Source organism: Lolium perenne, chromosome 7 (genome assembly GCF_019359855.2).
Source record: "Lolium perenne isolate Kyuss_39 chromosome 7, Kyuss_2.0, whole genome shotgun sequence".
NCBI classification, from domain to species: domain Eukaryota; kingdom Viridiplantae; phylum Streptophyta; class Magnoliopsida; order Poales; family Poaceae; genus Lolium; species Lolium perenne.
The window spans coordinates 75,414,967-75,432,615 of record NC_067250.2 but is presented as its reverse complement, the minus strand read 5'-3'; the positions used below and the strand labels follow the sequence as shown (position 1 = coordinate 75,432,615).

The following is a 17,649-nucleotide window of genomic DNA, read 5'->3' as shown; positions in this document are numbered from 1 at the left end:
GTACTAAGGGTAAAGATGTTGTTGTCGCTTGTCTTCTTATGTAAGAGGAGGGTCTGTTGATGTGTTGATGGCCTCCGTCAGGGCGACAGGGTCCACCGGCTGCTTCTTCGTCTTCTTGCTATCATCAAGCTCATCGGGTTTAGATGCCCGATCGTCGGCACGTGGCTGCTTGCGATCAGGGAGCACGTCCAGTGTATTAACCTTCTGCTTTATTTCGAACTTGGATGCGATCTTCCGGAACTCCCTGTCGTAGTTATCGGATCGCGAAAAGCTCCCGTGGATGGTGATTGCGGTCTCGTTGTTGCCTGACATCTTGAGTTTCAGGTACGCATAGTGGGGCACTGCCATGAATTTTGCGTATGCTGGCCTCCCGAGGATAGCGTGGTACTGTGATTCCCAATTTACTACCTCGAACTCGAGTCCTTCCTTCCTGAAGTTATCAGGTTTGCCGAAAACAACATCCAAGGAGATCTTGCCAAGAGGGTATGCGGGCAGGGTCGGGATGATGCAGTTGAAACCTGTGTCGGATTCTTGTAGCATGTCGGATGTGATGCCCATCGCCTTCATGGTGCTTGCCTACAAAAGGTTCAAGCCGGTGCCTCCGTCCATGAAGACTTTGCTCATGTTGAACACGCCAATCTATGCTTCGAGTACCAACGTGGCATGACCTGGCCTTGGAACGGTCATCGGGTGATCGGCCCTACTGAACAGGACCTGCTCGGACCAATCGATTTATTCAGGTATGTTTGCCATCGTGACTTCCGCAAGGTTAATCTCCCGCGTGAATTTTTCAATTCTGTTTTGGAGACGTCAGTCTTGTGGATCATGCTCATCTGCCCCCGAGTTGGAGGGAACGATTCGTTTGGCGCACGACGCTAAATTTGCTAGATTTGATGTTGAGGCGCAGGTGGCGGATTAGGGGGTGGTGCTCCTTGTATCATCGGGTACGCCTATGCGTTGGTGCCGGAGTTCATCGACTCATAGAACTTCTGGAGATCAAGGAACTGCCGACAATCCCTTAGCAGGTGAGTCGACTTCTTGATGTTGTCCTTCAGGTCAATGTAAGATTGTATGTAGCAAGGGGGCATTCAGTTGCTCCGCGAACGGTAGGTCGGGTACCCGCGTAGGGCGGTTCATCATGCCGGTCGGTGTAACCAGTTGCAACCATGTTAGTATCGCTGAATGTTTCGTAACCACAGTCTCTTCTCTTCTTACGATGATCCCGTCGGCTACTTGAGTTGTTCGAATGCCTCTGATCATCTTCCTCATCGTTGCTACGTGGGCGAGGCTTTCGTGGATGGTCCTCACCATCGGCCCAACTATTGGCGATCTCCATCAACTTTGTGATGGTTTTCGCATTTTTGCGACCAAGTTCTTCGACGTAAGATTCTCGTCGGATGCAATCGCTGAAGGCGTCGATTGCTCTGTCAACAGAGACATCTTTGATTGTGTTCAGAAGTTTGGTAAAGCGCCCGATGTATGAGCGCATCGACTCCTTCAGCTTCTAGTGACACTTGCATAGTTCTTCGATTCCAACAGGCCTTGTATATGTGCCTTGGAAGTTTTTGCCAGAGGCATCAACTAGATACTCCCAGGACCTGATGGATCCTTGTGGCAGGCCTCTCAGCCACGCTCGTGTCGAATCCTTAAGGTATAACTGCAAGCATTGCATTGTCGCCACTTGGTTTCCTTTGTGAAGAATTACGGTTTGCATGTAGTCTTCTATCCATGATCTTGGCTCCTGCTGGTCGTCGTACTTGGCAGCGTTAGTAGGTGTCGGCTTGAATCTCTTAGGTGGCATTACCTCCCGAATCTTGTGACTTCAGAAATCGGCACCACGGAGCTCGCCATCATGCTCTTGAGATTCCACATACTTCTCGCTCTCGAATCCGGCACGTGTAGCGTGTCGGCGGCGAACCTTGTTGATCTTGCTTTGCGTGATATCATCGCAGACGTCCTTGTAAGATGAACGTTGCCGAGAGCCACTGCTTCGCCACGGAGATCTGTCGGGAGATCGTGAGGAGCAGTGTCGAGAGCCCCTGCCATGGCGTGGAGATTTATATTTTCTGGGTGTAAGCTTGTCGCTGATAATCCCGAGGCTTTCCAAGGCGACCCGATGAACTGGCGCCATCGAATAATCGGGTGTCTGCTGATTGTTGATCATGTAGGCCGCGATGTGAACAGTTGCAGCTTCGACTATTTTGGGCCTGAGGATGCCCGTTGAATCCATTGTCATGAAGGAGCTAGAGAGGTTCGATGTGATCTCTCTTGCGTCCACCTCCGAGAGGTGTGGGATGCGTGGGTGATACCTGCCGGGGGCCTGGTTGCTCTTAGAGGCGCTCCCGAGGGAGGAGAGTTCCCTTCGCCGTTCGCTTGACAAGTCGGCTGCCTGCCGGCGTCGGTCGAGGTCGGCTCGCTCCTTGGCAAGCCAAGAACGGTGTTTCTCAAGGATATCGTGGTAGGCATTGATGGTGTTTGCCGATACACCAACGGGGAGGCTGGTGTTGTTGACCATGGCGTTGTGCGCCGCGGCCCACTCCTCTCTGGAAACAAATAAAGTACTATTGGCGGTGTTGCCACTGGCTTCGCCATCTCGCCGTCGTTCGCTGTTGGTGCATGGAGTGTTACCACCCGCAGGGATTTCGGCTCCAGTGTCAGGGTCAAAGGTGACGCAGACTTGGTAGCGTGCCATCCTTTCTACTGTCAAAGGGATGACGTCGCCATGTCTGCCGATGCTTTCCTCGTCCGAGGAGTACTTGATGCCGCACACGAACGGAGGAGCATCTGATCTGCAGTCGATGCAGTAGTATGACGTCAGGTCCAATGACTCAGAGTCATCAGACCTGACGGACATTGTAGATGTGGTCGGGCGCAATGACGACGCCGATAGTAACGACGGAGCCAACGCGGTCGGTACCGTCGATGCAGTGGTCGATGAAGTAGTTGTCGACAGTTCGGCCGCGGTTGGTGATGAAGTGGAGGATGTAGCAGCCGATGAAGTCGCGACTGCTATGGGGCCCGAAGGGATCGGGTCAAGAAGCCGTAGAACGCCACCGGTGCTGATGCTGAAGTGGACGCTCCTGAACGCCGTGCCCATCCCGCCATGTAGGCCCAAAAAGGTCGAACGCGATGCGACGCGAAGGCGGAGGTGAACTCCAAAGATCTAAAGCAGATCAGATCCTCCAAGATCGGTGATGACGAAGCCGATGATGACGATGCCGGCGAGGATGTAACGGACATGATTGGAACAATCGATCATGTGCCTTAACAAGTAGGGTTCCCTCAGACGCCACCAATTGACGAGGGGGTTCGTCAGCGATGCCCACCATGAGGAGCTAGGTTCGGGGCCCTCGATGAGGTAAACCCCTTACTCCTTCTTGTCTGATCTTGATTAACGAAGAAAAAGATTACAATGGGGCAGCCGATAGACTGCGTAGTGGTGATTTCGCCGGGTGGCAAGGTTTCTAGGGTTTGGTGTATGCGAGATTGTATAAGTTGTGAGGATATATCTCTGGTAGGCCCTCTCATGGCCCTTATATATGAGGCCAGGTCCCGAGAGTTCTGCACGGATTCGACTATGTTACAGGTGAGATCTAATCTACCCTTTCCTTAATCGACGTCTCCGCATCTTGTCCATCAAGGAATCGTCTCCTTCCATCTTCCCACCACTGCAACCAATGTATTGGTCCATCATGGGTTGCGGTGATCCTCGTGGCCCCCCTGTTGGGCCAGAGGAGGTAGGCTAATGTCGAGCACCCGAATGGTAATGCCCACACCACCCACCCCTCTAGTCGCGCCACAGTACATTCAAGAGTCAAACTCACTAATATTCCTAGTAACATGTTTGGATGCTCCAGAATCAAGAATCCAATCTGAATTAACATTATGAGTGGCTATAGACACTCTATCAATATTACCTTCATCTTTGTAGACATAGTGAGAAAAGTTCCCAAAGGTTGCTTCATTTTGTCCTTCTTCCTTTAAGAGGTACTCGTTGTTGGCTCTGCAGCTGCTGCCATATTTGCCTTGGGTGATGCAGCGTCTTGTTGTCCACCACCCCTGCCATAGTCATGTCCATATGGCTGTCCACCACCTCTGCCATACTATGCCATATTGTTGTCCACCACCTCTACCATATTGTTGTCCACCACCTCTACCATCGCATCTTCCTCTGTAGCTTCCTCTGCCATGTGTGTATCCTCCCCTTCCCCTGCCGGGTGTAGCAAAGGAGGTACACTGATGCTTAAAGTGTCCCTTATGTCCACAAGTATAGCAGTCTCTCATCTCATATCTCTCGGTTGTGTAGAAGGTCGGATGAGGGACATAATCGCTGCCCTTTGTCATATTCAGACACACTTCCTCTCTGGACATAGATGCAATAGAGAATGGGTAGTGGTTTGATGCAGTAAAGTAGCCCTTCTCCCCTCAAAATCTTGATTAAGACCTTTCAAGAACTTCATGACCCGCCGGCGTTCAATCCAGCTCGCAGCAGCACTCACGCATTCCCCATGGGCAAGTTCCAGAGGATCAACATGGTCTAAATCTCCCCAAAGATGCTGCAACTCAGCCACATATGCCATCACAGTTTTGTCTCCTTGTCGCAAGTCATGCAGTTTATCCTCAAGCTCAGCAATCAACATAATGTTCCCCTTTCCAGAATAGATATTTGATAGTGTCCCATACCTATTAAGCCTTTGTGAGTGCCTCTACATAAGCAGCAAAGTTAGGAACCAAAGAGAATTTATGGCATTCCACTTCTTCCATTCCGGAATGGTCTTGTATGCTGGTTCTGCAGCTTCACCACTCACACGTTCATCCAGCTCTTTCGAATTCAGAATCAACAGCGCCCTCCTTGACCACCGGAGATAGTTGGTCACTCCTTCCAACTTGATTTCATTCGCCGATAGCTCAAGTTTCTGACCGATGTCGGTATGGGGAACGGTTGCTCCCCCTCCAACATATGCTCCTCCATCTTCTTTGGTAGTGATAAGTTCTGCTAACTTCTCTAGAGCCTTGGCCAAAACCTCGTTGTCCCCCATGCTTTCCTTCCCTGCTGTGGTAATGCCTTTTGCACCCCCAGCCAGCTTGACACCAAACTAACCTCTCAGAAACACCAAAGGGCTTACCCGCAGGATGCCTCTTCGTCTCCTTACTTTTCACTGCCTTCCCTTCCTTGCCACCGTAGCAGCCTGATCCCTTCCTCTTTCTCTCAGCCACCGCATCATCCTGCTCCCTTCCTCTTCCTCCTAGCTGTTGCATCAGTCTAGGCTTCCAGATCAGCAGTCCTTAGGTGAGGGCCTAACCTGAGGTAGGGCCGCTGGTGGCTGCAGGGAGGAACTCTCTTTTGTTAGGGTTACAGAACTATGAGATAGAAGCACCTTATATAGGTCAAGAACTGGGCTGGGCCAGATGGGCCACAAAGAACAAGAAGACAGCCCAACAGATCATACAACATATTCACCAACAGTTATTCAACAGAGTATTAGGTCTTGAGCTCTCAGGTGAATTTTTTGTTTTGACCTTAAATGGTTTTAAGGTAGCAATGGTGACTCCCTTGTTAAAGCCTTGAAAGCATGGAGAGATTGTTCATACTTTCTCGCCCGAGCATAAACACATGATTTGGCATCCGTGCATTATTTTCTTCGTGGAAGCGTTATACTTGGAAAACCTTTCAGGCACTCTAGGTAATTCTAATTGGTGTTGTTGATGTTGTTTTTGCTGCCACTATGGGTTCTTCGTCTCTCTTTTCGCTTATCTATAATATCTAAATAGGAGCAACCCACTAAGTTCATTTCTCTCAACATGCAAGGTGTCCACCTCATCAGTCATCTTCAAATAATCTTAGGCTGCCATGTGTCTTTAACCGTGCCACCTCAGCGTTCCAAAGAAAATACAAACTGCCGTGGCCATGCCTCTTCATCTCCTCCACTATCTCTATAAGACATTGATGAAGGCATCTAGGGAGTCTATGGTGATGAATGCATCTGGGTAGTCCATGGAAAACCATGTCGATGCAGGCGAAGGGACATCGTCTCCACTTAGAGACACAATATATTCATCCTCCGTCATTCACGACAGTTCGTCGTCCATGCCACTATTAATACCGATTGGCCATTCCCTTTCTCTTCATCTAGCCTAGCTATCTCATCTCTGTCCTCACCATGAGCTCAGTTCACCTTCAATTGGTGTTGTAAAATTGCATGATGCTATCATCGGCATTAGCTTCTACCCCTTTGAGCTTGCTTCTAGACCTTGCCTCTGCGGGGAGACTTGAACGACACCGTCCATGTTGTTTCTGTGTATTTCTCTTGAAGAATGATTTTTCTAGCCTCTCTGGTTCTCCAGTGGTGTGGTGCGTGGAAGTGTAATATACTTCCTTTTTAGTTTCATACTTTCATCTCAGCACCAGGTAGTCCGATTTGATAAATGAAACAGATGCCGTGATGCTAATGTGAAAAGCTGACATCGTCGTTTGGTGATTTTTTTGGCAGATAGAAGTTCCGTTGGTTGAGCTTTTAAGCATCCGACGAGGGGCTATCTCTTGAATCCTACTTCAAATATCATATATACTACTACGGGCATCAAGATTGTATGTTCATCGTTTTGATTTGACTTGATATAATATATGTTTTATCTCATGTGAAATCTAATCATTCGACGTTTCTATGCATGGTCCTTCGGTGCAGATCGTTCATAGAGCTAATCCAAGTTTAATTCAGAGTAGGAAATTCGGGCATTAAGCCTTTTGCTACCTATATCTCTGACAGCAGGCAGTCAACTTATAGCACCGCTAGATCTTCTGAATATCGATGGACTCCAAATTGAGGACAAAGAGGACACGCACCTAATGCTATCTGAAGATCATGCCCACCACAGTGACGTTCTACAATTGATCAGTGATCGTGGGACTAGATGACTGCATGCGGGGTTTGGAGTTCAGTGATACCACAACGTTCCCAACTATTCCGTACACCGAGGATAACATGGTGAAGAAATCATCGTGCTCGCAAGCTGGGTCTGATCATTTCCCGGATGTGGAATCAGTTCATCACATTGCACTGCATTGTGAGTACGTCTAGAACTTCGGAAATGGCTTAGCGTTTGCGATCAAGCGGCACGGAGTCACGGCTTCCATAATTTATGAATTATTTAAGTGCGTTCAGCAAAGTTCAACCTCCATCCACTGGACGACCTGCTTCCTGCACTGAGGAGCATAAAATGGCAGAGCTTTAAACGGCAGAAGGACGTCGAACACCATAGTAAGAAGAGGTACATCAGACGAGCTTTGTCTTGGTCTTCTAAATCGCCGAAATATCAACATACCTTACTGCACCGACGTTCGGAATTTTTTCATTTGTTTCTCCCCCTTTCTTTCTAGGCTTTGCCTAGCTGTAAATCTTCTGTAACCTAAACGCTGGCCAGGAAACATCGAGACGGCTTGCTACACCGAAGTTCCCAACTATTCCGAACATAGTGATCGAGAGATAGCGGTGTCTGTTTTTCAACGTTCCCAGTATAATTATTGTTTTTCTAATCTTCTTAGACAAAGTTATATTTTAACTAAACAAGCAATACTAACACGATTTGCCGCCGCAACGCGCGGGGTGTCATCTAGTTCAACTATATTAATGTGTGCACTTTTAATGTCTCGACTAGTTCTTGACATCTTATCGTTCCAGAGGCCAGATACACGCTATCAGCTTGATACAAATATATTACAGTACCATTTATCCAAGAAAAACAACTACCAAACCCGTTCAAGAGGCTTAGAGCCATTAATGTACTTTGCAAAGCCGGTGCACAGCAGTTTCAGTTCAGAAATATGTTTGATAAAAAAAATAAGAATCGGAAATATGATTGCTCGTACAAAAACCACCTCAATTGAAGTAGAACTTCGGGGACTGAAAAAGGTGAGTAACCTTGCCCATTACGCAAATGTAGTACACCATGATGACATATGTGAGCCTTAAGCTTTAGGACAGCCCCAAACCCACATGGAAAAGCTTCAAAAATGCCAATCGGTAGAGTCCCTGCCCTGCCAATCAAACGAAAACATACCATGTTGTTTTCCAGATTGAGCAAGAAAGACAAATCCACTGGCAGATACAGTCAACACGACAAGCCAACAAAGAAACGGGAAGTACAGCTGTCTGCTTGTCATTGTGTAGCAATCAGTTTCTATAGATACTGAGACACCATGAACTAAATTCTGTCAAAAACAATGTTGTCAATGAGTCAAGAGTGGAATCGTTTAAAATCAAAGCAACTTCAATTGTTAACTTATCTTAACAAAGCTGCAATTGTTTCCAACTAAGAAATAAATTATTCAGTGTTCTCCTTTTCATTACAATCCTAAAACGTACATGCTATTTTTCCTTAGATATCTGCTCGAATGATACATCTTCTTTCCTGCTTTAGTTTATATCCATCCAAAGAGCTTCTTCTTGGCATGCTCCATCATTAGACCAGAAGTTCAGAACAGTTCCTTTATCTTTCTTGGCTTTCTTTCTCCTCTTTTTATCCATGTTGGCGTCCACTTAAATCTTCCACACCACACTAATACAAAGCTGGCCTTGCAAGACTTTCCTTCCTTTTTCCTGGCCTTTGTTTATGTCATATCCTCTCTGCTGCTGCTACTGAATTTCAAAAGCAAGTGACACTTTTGCCCACTTCCTTCTATTCCTTCCACTCATGCCTACCCTCACCCTGTCCAACAAGTGCTCACCACCACCACCGTATCTCTCTTGAGAAATGGCGACCGCCACGCCGGCGATGCCATTGCCGAACTACCAGGTGTCAGGCGCGGCCGCCCACCCGCGGAGCGTGCCGGGGTCCGTCGGCCCGTTCTTCGGGGTGCTCGCGGTCGTGTTGCTGCTCACCGCCCTGTCCTGCTTCTTTGGCCGCGTGTGCGCAGCGCATGCGCAGGGGAGCGACGAGCGGTACGACTGCACGAGGCTGGCGGCCGCCGGCCGACGGAGATGCTGGTGGACGCGAGCGCCTCGGCGGCCGGTCAGGCCAGCCGAAGCCGAGGAGGAGACCAAGGAGCCGGCTGCGCCGCCGTTACCTGAACCGTGATCGATTGCTTTTTTCAGGTTTCCTGCTCTTCGTTGCTGCAGTTTTGCAGGTTAGTAGTATGATAGTAGGAAAGACCAATAAAAAAACAAAAGATACATATATGCCAATGTAATACTGGTCATCTTCTTTTGCATCCTTCAGTGTTACTTAATGTTAGCAGAATCTTTTCTTCCTTCTCTTGTTTATCCAGTGATTTTTTTTTTTTTTTTGAAACGTTATCCAGTGATTCTTTAGTTGTCCTTTTTTTCAATTATAACTTGGAAAAAAAATCCAGTTCAAAGCAAATGAGGTTCTTCAAATCTTACCAGCTGTTTACATTTTGTCACACATAGCTTCTCTTTCTTTTGTAGTAGCAAGTGCAGTGTTACGGTGTCAGTTAAATATATCATGAGATTCCCTTCACACACCTTTTCATCAGATTGTTGCAGTTAAGCGTGAAAAAAACTCTGTTTCTGCAAGTGCAGTGCAATTATCTCGTTACAGACCATTCGCCATTATAAGTTACAGTACAAGTTAGGGAGAACCGGTATGAAGTAAAAGTCATGAAACAAAGCGAAATCCTACCATCAGATCCCAAGAATAAACAGGTGTATAAGTAAAAGCGGGGGAAACAAATGCACAGCCTTCAATTTCTAAATGAACTTTACACCAGGTATTCTCTTGTTCTTTCTCGGACCTATCTAAGAAATCCTGTGATCTAGCTCCATCCTCTGAACTGGAAGAACTCCATGGCACCAACAAACCAAGAATATTCACAAGTTCTTCTCAGTCCACTTTTGTCTTCTTTCAGGAGACAACAACATTCTATAATCTGTACAAAACACAAAATCTAAAAAAAAGGGTTATCCTTGAACTTCTAGATCAGTTTCCTTTGTCAACTTCCATAGCCTTGCCGTCACGACGAACAGAGATCCCAACCATCCTTGGGTGTGATGATGATTGTTGTCTTGAAGACAACTGCCTTGCCACCTCTGGGTCTTCAGCCTTCCCCAGGTATCTTTTCCACTGAATCTTGTTATGGAACATTGGGAAGAAGCGGATCTGAATTGCGGCATAGCAGAAGTAAGGGATGAGTGTTGCCAGCACCACGAGAAGTGTCACCAGCCAATATGATAGTGATGGCGCCAACTGTTCAATGAAGACCATATATGCTGTTGTGGAGTACTTTGGGTCAACAGCGCCATAAGCCAAGAGGAACAGGTACCACACAGCAATGCTACCCCATATGAATATGTGCTGGATTATGGTGAAGTAATTCACGGAGAGTGCCATTTGGCAATTCACAACCCATACGACACAAGTGTACATGACAGCACCTAGGGCATCCAAGCCTGCAACTTGGCCATCCTGACGAAACGCCTGATCCTTCAGGGCGGTAGTGCAGAAGAAGAATATTAAGACAGCATTGATGACACCATTAAGCATCCAGCCAAGTATCCGACGCCAGCTGAACAGTACATTCTGCACACCTTCTTGGTATAGCTCTGGATACTGTTAAGTAAAATGCAAACAGGCACTTTATTAAAAACAGCGTGGTTTCTTTATCTTTACTCTTACAAAGATCTAAGCTGGTGGCTGTTCGTTCACCCTAAGGGATTACCTCTTAGGTTGCCAGGAAATTAATTACCACAATTGTCATAAATTTTATGTATTAGACAAATGTATTGTTAAATTTTGATTAATTGTCTAGATTAATGTATATTTTTAGATGATTTTTTTTTCATAAAGTTGAGGACTATGATGACGCAAGCGTTTAGACAACCAAGCAAATGAAAAAAAAAACTTCCATAGCAGTGCAAAACCATTTGGCTAATCTTCAGACAAGATGAAAGTACATGTTTCATGAGTATTTAAAATTGAGATGGATCGTTTCCTAAATTTACTACTATTGTGAAAATTTATCTTTTGTAAGTGGTTTAGCATTGACGCACCTGTAGGCACAACCGGGAAGAAACATCCTGATCAAATACTCCCAACGCAATGACGGGAAGGGAGGTGAAGAAAACATTATACAGTGACAAAAACCAGTCATTATATGCTGGCTTCCCTGAAAAGGATGCAAATGCTTCATACAGAAAGATGGTGACGCCAAAAGTCACATTCTTGTAGAAGAAATAGCATATCTGCACCAAGAAAAGAGAATATCAATATAATACTTGAATTTTAGAATTTGATTATTATGTCAAAAAGCATAAAGTATACCATCACTGAAATACGTCGGTAACACCAATGCCCATGCACCAGAAGTAACCGTTCCAGGAAACGGAATTGGGCAATAGCAATATCACTTGCCATGACAGCCTGGAACATTTTGAAAAGAGAGAATTAACCATTAAATAACCCTAGTTAGCATAATCGCATTCAATAAAATTACAAAGCATCAAAAGTAGCAACCTGCATCCCTTCAACACCACTAATGCCAACCCCTATGTCAGCTTCCTGAAGCATGCCAACATCATTTGCCCCATCACCAATTGCTAAGGTGACTTTATTTGAATGCTTAACTAGTCTTGTAACCTGCGATTGTTGTAACATATTAATATATTTGCATGTAAGCTTTTACAGATAACAATAGGAAAATTAGATGGATAAATATGAATTGTAGAAAAGTGAAAAGGCTTACCAATGCCTTCTGCTTCGGTGAAGATCGACAACATATGACTGATGCACAATTGAGAGCAAGATCCAAGAACTTAAACTTGACATCATCTTCCAAAGCATAAGTTAATGATTTACCATCAATTATCAGTGCAAAAGATTCTGTGCTGGACTGACTAGAGGTGGGAACTTGTTTTATTCCATCCTCTATCTGATCCATAACACTTTGCTTTGATGCCTGAAGAGCCAACAGAGAGACGCTACTTATGGTTGTACTGATTGTTCAGGGTTAGAATTGTAAATGTGAAAGCCTGTTTTGTTAAGCTCTTTTTTTATAAACATTTACGAGTGTTTCTGTGAATATAGTGATCTGAAAATAACAATTACATACACAGTGATTCAGTGACAAAGGGAATTCAATCATTTATTCACCTTTGCAATGGAATACTTGTCTCCATTTTTCTCCAACGCAATGATGTCAGGTGCTTCCAATGTGATGATTATCTGTGTCATTCCTTGTCTAAGCAGGCTACAAGCAAAGCTGAAGACGAGAAAACACATGAATCAGAAAAGGAAATATCCAACTTTAACTTCTAGAAGAATAGCTGGTTGCACAAAAAAGATCTGTTTTCATCTAAAAGTACAATATATACCCAATATTGATAGCTGTCTCCATTTTGTCACCCGTAAGCACCCATATCTTAATTCCCGCGTGTGCAAGCTTGTCAATGCATTCTGGTACCTGAATATAAATGCACATGTGCATAAATGAGCAAGAACTATTTAATATTTATTACACTACATTTAAATAAAATTAAATAGACTAGAAAACATGGACAGTTCACAAAATCATACCCCTTTCTGGAGCTTATCTTCAACAGCAGTAGCACCAAGAAGAAGCAGGTCCTGCTCGATGCTGTCAGCAGCCTCTTCAATTTTTTCATCTCTGTCAGCACTTCCAGATATTTTGGCAGTGTTGAATTTTGCAGCAAATTTCTCGTACTCTTCCTGATCCAAAACACGGTATGCGAGAACTAAGGTTCTTAAACCAGAATCAGAATACTCATTTATGTGCCTTTTAGTCTCTTCCTCAAATTTTTTTCCAGCAGGTGCAAGTCTTCTGAACATCACACTGTTCACACGGAAAACACAGAGAAGAAGGCATGGAAAATATAAAAGTTTATTTGTGAAACGATACAGAATTTAGATCAATTGGAGTAATTACCTATCAGCACCCTTGCTAAACAGTAATATCTTTCCCTCTGGTTCTTTTACTATCACAGACATCCGTTTCCGTGAGCTGCTGAATTCCAAGACATTTAGGAGCTGATATTTTCTGCAAGAGAATGCTAAAGGGTCAAATTTATATAATAAGAAGTGCCTTATAAGGAAACAAAAAAATTGGCTTGCCTATATTGATAATCTACGACATGTTGGTTAGGATCCCGTTCACGAATAACTATACTTGTTTGTGCCCTCTTGTAAAACTCAAACCCTAATTCTCTTGCAGCAATGACAAATGCAGCTTCATCTGGGGACTCAGCTTCATATGAAACCTTATCAGTTTCATCTACTTCAGGTATGCATGTATGACAAATGGCTAGCAGACGGAAAAAATCTCTTATAACATCTTTGTTAGGCTCATGAATCCAATTTCCATCCATAATACGTGGATCCTTCAAACTAAAACCTTTGACATGAGGACTTTCATCTATCTGTTTCTCCTTGTGCCCTCCAGGTTCTATCTCATCATCTAACAGCACCCCTTTCCTTAGAGCCATAGCTTTCTCAACTTCTGTGACAGACTGACCATAGGCAGTGCCAGCAATCGAACATTTGATAAACTCCATCATGTTGCAGGTCAATGTACCAGTCTTATCAGAGAGAATTGTGTCAACTTGACCTAGTTCCTCATTTAGATTCGAGGTACGAGCATGAGTTGGCTTATCTGATTCTTCATGATACATTTCAATGTCCCGGTTGATGAATAGAGCCTGTAAGATCTTGACCATCTCAATGGATATGTACAAAGAAATTGGGATAAAGTAGTTGTACAACATCAAGGCTGTCAACAAATGAAAGAAGGATGCCAGAGCTGGTCGTTTTGGATCATAGAAGACAGTTGAATCATCTGGCCGAAGATACCACCGTTTCGCCTTACCATTCTTTAAATCATCTTTGGTCCATATACCGAAAAAGACTGAACCAAGTGTTGCAATTGCGAGTAGACAAAACATTAGCACGTAAATGATTTTATCCATTTTCTTCTCAATCTTGCTTCTTTTAGATGGTGGTTCAGTTGCATTTTGCATTACTTTTGTATCATGACCTGTGAAGATGACAGCCCCATATATGTAATCAGTATTCCGCAGCTTTGAGTCCCGAAGAAGAAGTTGTTGGGGTGACAAAGGATGCTGCATGCCCTTCCATTCAACAATACCAACAAAAGAGTAAAGATTCGCATTTGGATCTTCGCACTTGATTATTGGTTTGAGGTTTCCGAAACTAGCATCCTCTTGTAAATCTAATGTCACCTCAAGAGCTTGTTTAATTTTCAAATTTGTCTCACCATCAAGGTTCATAGTCTCTACATAGCAGATTCCATCTGGATAGTTAGATGAAAGCAGAATCAAGTCAGCGGGAAAGAAATTATCCTTCTCCACCTTTATTACATCTCCAATTTTGATATACTTCCACTTTGTCTCCTCAAAACTGCCATTCCCTCTATGCACTTTTACTATTCGATTGTTGAGCTCATGATCCTGAATGAAGAATCGCACTTATCAACTTAACATACCAACAACATAAGAGCAGGCATATACATGTAACTAAATCATAGAGATAATGCAGCAAATTTCAAGATCAATGTTTGTGGAAAAAGACCATCACAGAGATGCGTACTACATCATAACAAATTCAGCTATGATCTAGCTTAATATCTAGAAAAAACTGAACATTTATCACATCACAGAAAAAATGATAGTTTTTGTGGAATGAAACCATGTGCTACAGCCAAGACTACAAATTCTTCCCAAATTAGTTTATCAGCTGCCTAAAATAGAATAAGCCAATTATTTACTGACTTTTCTCTTTCTCTTTTTATTTCCATACGTTGCTGTTGGGTTTCATATGTAGCCTACCCCACCTTGCATGAGACAAAGGCTTTGATGTTGTTGTTGTATGACAACATCTTAAGTTTGCAGAAAATATTACTGTACACTAATGCTGAAACAGAAGTAATACGCAACGATGCTCAGAGGCATTGGTTGCAAATTGCAACAAAGCAACACATATCATTACCCTAAAAATACAAAGCATCATATATATGTTAAGGTTCATCGTATCCAGGATTCCTGTTTTTGGTGACAGTTATCTGACCTTAAGTTATTTGTGATTTCTTAAATAATTAACAGTTTAATAGTAAAAAATATTTCTAGTTTCCAGTCAATTTACAACCTTTTTTATTGGTTAATCCAGAAAGAAAGCTCCTCCAGATAATTAAGTTCCTTCCTATGTCTCAAGATACAAGAGCAGACATGCAGCGGAATAAAAAAGACCTCGCCATGAAGAAAGGAAAACCCCTTTGTGAAGAAAGTTGAAACCACACAAACTAAGCTCTTGTGAATCACAACATGTTACTCATACAAATCAAAACAAGTTCAGTAAATATTATTAAAACTAGCAAGGATTCGAAGCAGAGATAAGAGGAACATACTTGTTGTTTCCTCCTCCAATCCTCGACTCCTTCCTTGACCATGGTCGCGGTAATCACAAAGAACAACGGCAGCAGCGCGCTGACGGCCGAGTAGGGCGCGAGCTTGGTCAGCGTAAGGGCGCCCGAGACAAGGAAGTAGAAATTGGCGACCCTCCGGAACTGCTCAAAGAGGGACTTGGGCAGGAAGGTGACGAGCGAGTACTTTGTGGTCGACACCTCGTTCCGCGGGTACCTGAAGCCCTCTGCTTCATGCCTGTCGGGATCGTTGGCGTAAACGACCCGGGAGAAGCCCGCCGTCCCGATCTTGGACTGGTCCTCGGTGGAGCCCTTGGCGCAGAGCGCGAAGCTGTACAATGCACTCAGCTTCAGCTTCTGCATCGTCCTACTTCCCCGTGCCATTTCTTTGGTGGGGAAGAATCAGGTTACCGCTGGGAGCTGATCAAGGTAGCAAAGGTTGGGTTTCTTGGTTACAGCAGAGGCACTGAACTCTCTGGCGGTCAGGCTTACTGAGCTGAATCTGAAATTTTTCAGCCCTTTGGGGGGAGAGTGAATCAGGTAGAGGATCAGTTGTGAGCAAGAAGAGGTCAGATTTCAAGCGGCGATCGGAGAAACGGCTTGGAGGCAATAAATTCAGGCGGTGCTCAGTCCCACCCAACAAGGCTGCACCTCCACCTACCTAAAAAAGAATGGATGCAGGCAAGACGCACGCAGGCAGGCAGAAAAGAAACCGGCACAGTAGTCACCTGACAGGAACGCCTCAACAGAGGCCCGAGATCCCGCCGGGCCGCAGCGCCACGACGCCGTCGGGCCTCTGGCCGGCGCGGCGAAGTCCCGAAGCCTCCCGGAATCCCAGGTCGAGGCGGCTCCTGCACGGGGGACCCTGATCCATGCGGCGGCGGCGGCGCTTGGTTCTTGCCAAGAAAAGAAACGTCTCGGAGAAAGAAAAATTCCGAAACTTATTCACGCGCGCGGCAAGGGAGGAATCTCGGGAAGGTGGCAATGCGCGCCAACCAGGACGGGCAGGCAGCGGCGGGCAAGAAAAGGAAGGAACAGAACCGACGCGCGCACGCACGGACACACGCGGTTTTCTTTTGCGAAGGAATCGAAGACGCGGCTGGAGAGAAAAAGCGGAAGGTTTGGGATATGGGAGGAAGACTGGAAGCTTTGTGGAGGAAGAGACCGGCCGCGAGCGAGGGGTCAATGGAAGAAGAAGGAAGAATGGAGTGGGCGACGGGGAGCCGGGGAGGAACGAAGAGGCAGAGTCGTGGACGTGTGCGACGGGGGTGGTGGGAGAGGGAGAAGGGCTTCTTTGGTTGGCCGGTTTGGTTGTTGGCCGCGCCGCAGTGCCGCTGCTGCTGCTGCTGCGCGTGTACTGGCTGCCTGGCTCGCGCTACGGGGCGCGTTGGGGTGTGGTAAAGCGTGTGCCGTTTCCTTAGAGCATCCCCACTCGTTGGCGCTCCCCACGCCCAAATCCGGCGAAATTTTCGTCCGGATTGGAGGAAGATTTGGCGTGGGGAGGAGTAGTTTCCCAGTCGTGTGCTCCCCAAGCGGCGTTTCTCGGGGAAAAAGAGGATGGCTCGGGGAATCCGGACGAAAGAGGAGACACGTGGGCGTGGGCGGTTGGTTTAGCTTCATCCGGAGTCCCTGGGAGACCCCCGGGAAACCGAGGATGGCATGGGGAGTCCGGACGAAAATAGGCTCAAATCCGGACCAAAACGAGGAACCGGGGGCCTGACTGGGCCGTTTTTCGCCGTCCGGATGAAAAAAAGTGGCCGTGGGGGGCTCTGTGGGGAGACGAGTGGAGATGCTCTTACGGCCAACGGCTGATGTACATTTACTTGATAACAGACATACTAGAGTTTTAGTGGGAATTAGCAGGGATAATCCGCTCCAAACTTCAAATCCTACTTATCTCCAATACATATTTAGTGCTAGAGTATGAGCGAGTTTAATCCCTACTTTTTTCTAAATTTTAGTGTAATTTTTTCAATCTCCAGTACTCTACCCTTACCTAGTGGATTGCGGATGGGGTTTTGTGGGGATCGGGCGACAAGAGAGATCCATCCAATACTCTAGAGTACTATCCTCACTAATCCCACTAAAACAATAGTACCAAACAAGGCCTTAAAAGGACGAAACCCGTATAATAACCGTCGAAATACGGGTTTGGGCTCTACCCGGCCATCTAGCAGGCCCCGTAAACATGCCACGCGTCGATTTTTGCCGGTTTCGATTACGGGGCGAGTCTTCGCCCCCTACTT

General features: G+C 45.6%; 1 protein-coding gene across 2 annotated transcripts; it reads right to left on the bottom strand.

Moving 5' to 3' along the window:
• Window positions 1-9,667: 9,667 nt before the first annotated feature.
• Window positions 9,668-16,716, bottom strand: LOC127317022 (putative phospholipid-transporting ATPase 9). Of its 2 annotated transcripts, XM_051347543.2 has the most exons (12): window positions 16,132-16,716; window positions 15,389-15,921; window positions 13,084-14,435; window positions 12,899-13,009; window positions 12,529-12,805; window positions 12,327-12,415; window positions 12,106-12,214; window positions 11,699-11,911; window positions 11,470-11,592; window positions 11,278-11,376; window positions 11,007-11,198; window positions 9,668-10,566 (listed from the first exon to the last, which is right to left on the bottom strand). In XM_051347543.2, exons 2-12 carry the CDS (start codon window positions 15,785-15,787, stop codon window positions 9,937-9,939), a joined length of 3,594 nt encoding a protein of 1,197 aa, XP_051203503.1. In that variant the 5' UTR covers window positions 15,788-15,921; window positions 16,132-16,716; the 3' UTR covers window positions 9,668-9,936. The 2 variants fall into 2 exon arrangements, with proteins under 2 accessions (XP_051203503.1, XP_051203502.1); XM_051347542.2 differs by having other exon boundaries at window positions 15,389-16,716.
• Window positions 16,717-17,649: the final 933 nt, after the last annotated feature.

What these genes read in the sequence shown, in the direction of transcription:
- LOC127317022 (XM_051347542.2), bottom strand. Translation starts at nt 15,787, where the DNA reads ATGGCACGGGGAAGTAGGACGATGCAGAAGCTGAAGCTGAGTGCATTG. An exon ending in ATTGGAGGAGGAAACAACAA is followed by an intron (nt 14,436 to 15,388) that starts GTATGTTCCTCT and finishes TTCTTCATTCAG; the next exon opens with GATCATGAGCTCAACAATCG. An exon ending in GTCGTAGATTATCAATATAG is followed by an intron (nt 13,010 to 13,083) that starts GCAAGCCAATTT and finishes ATTCTCTTGCAG; the next exon opens with AAAATATCAGCTCCTAAATG.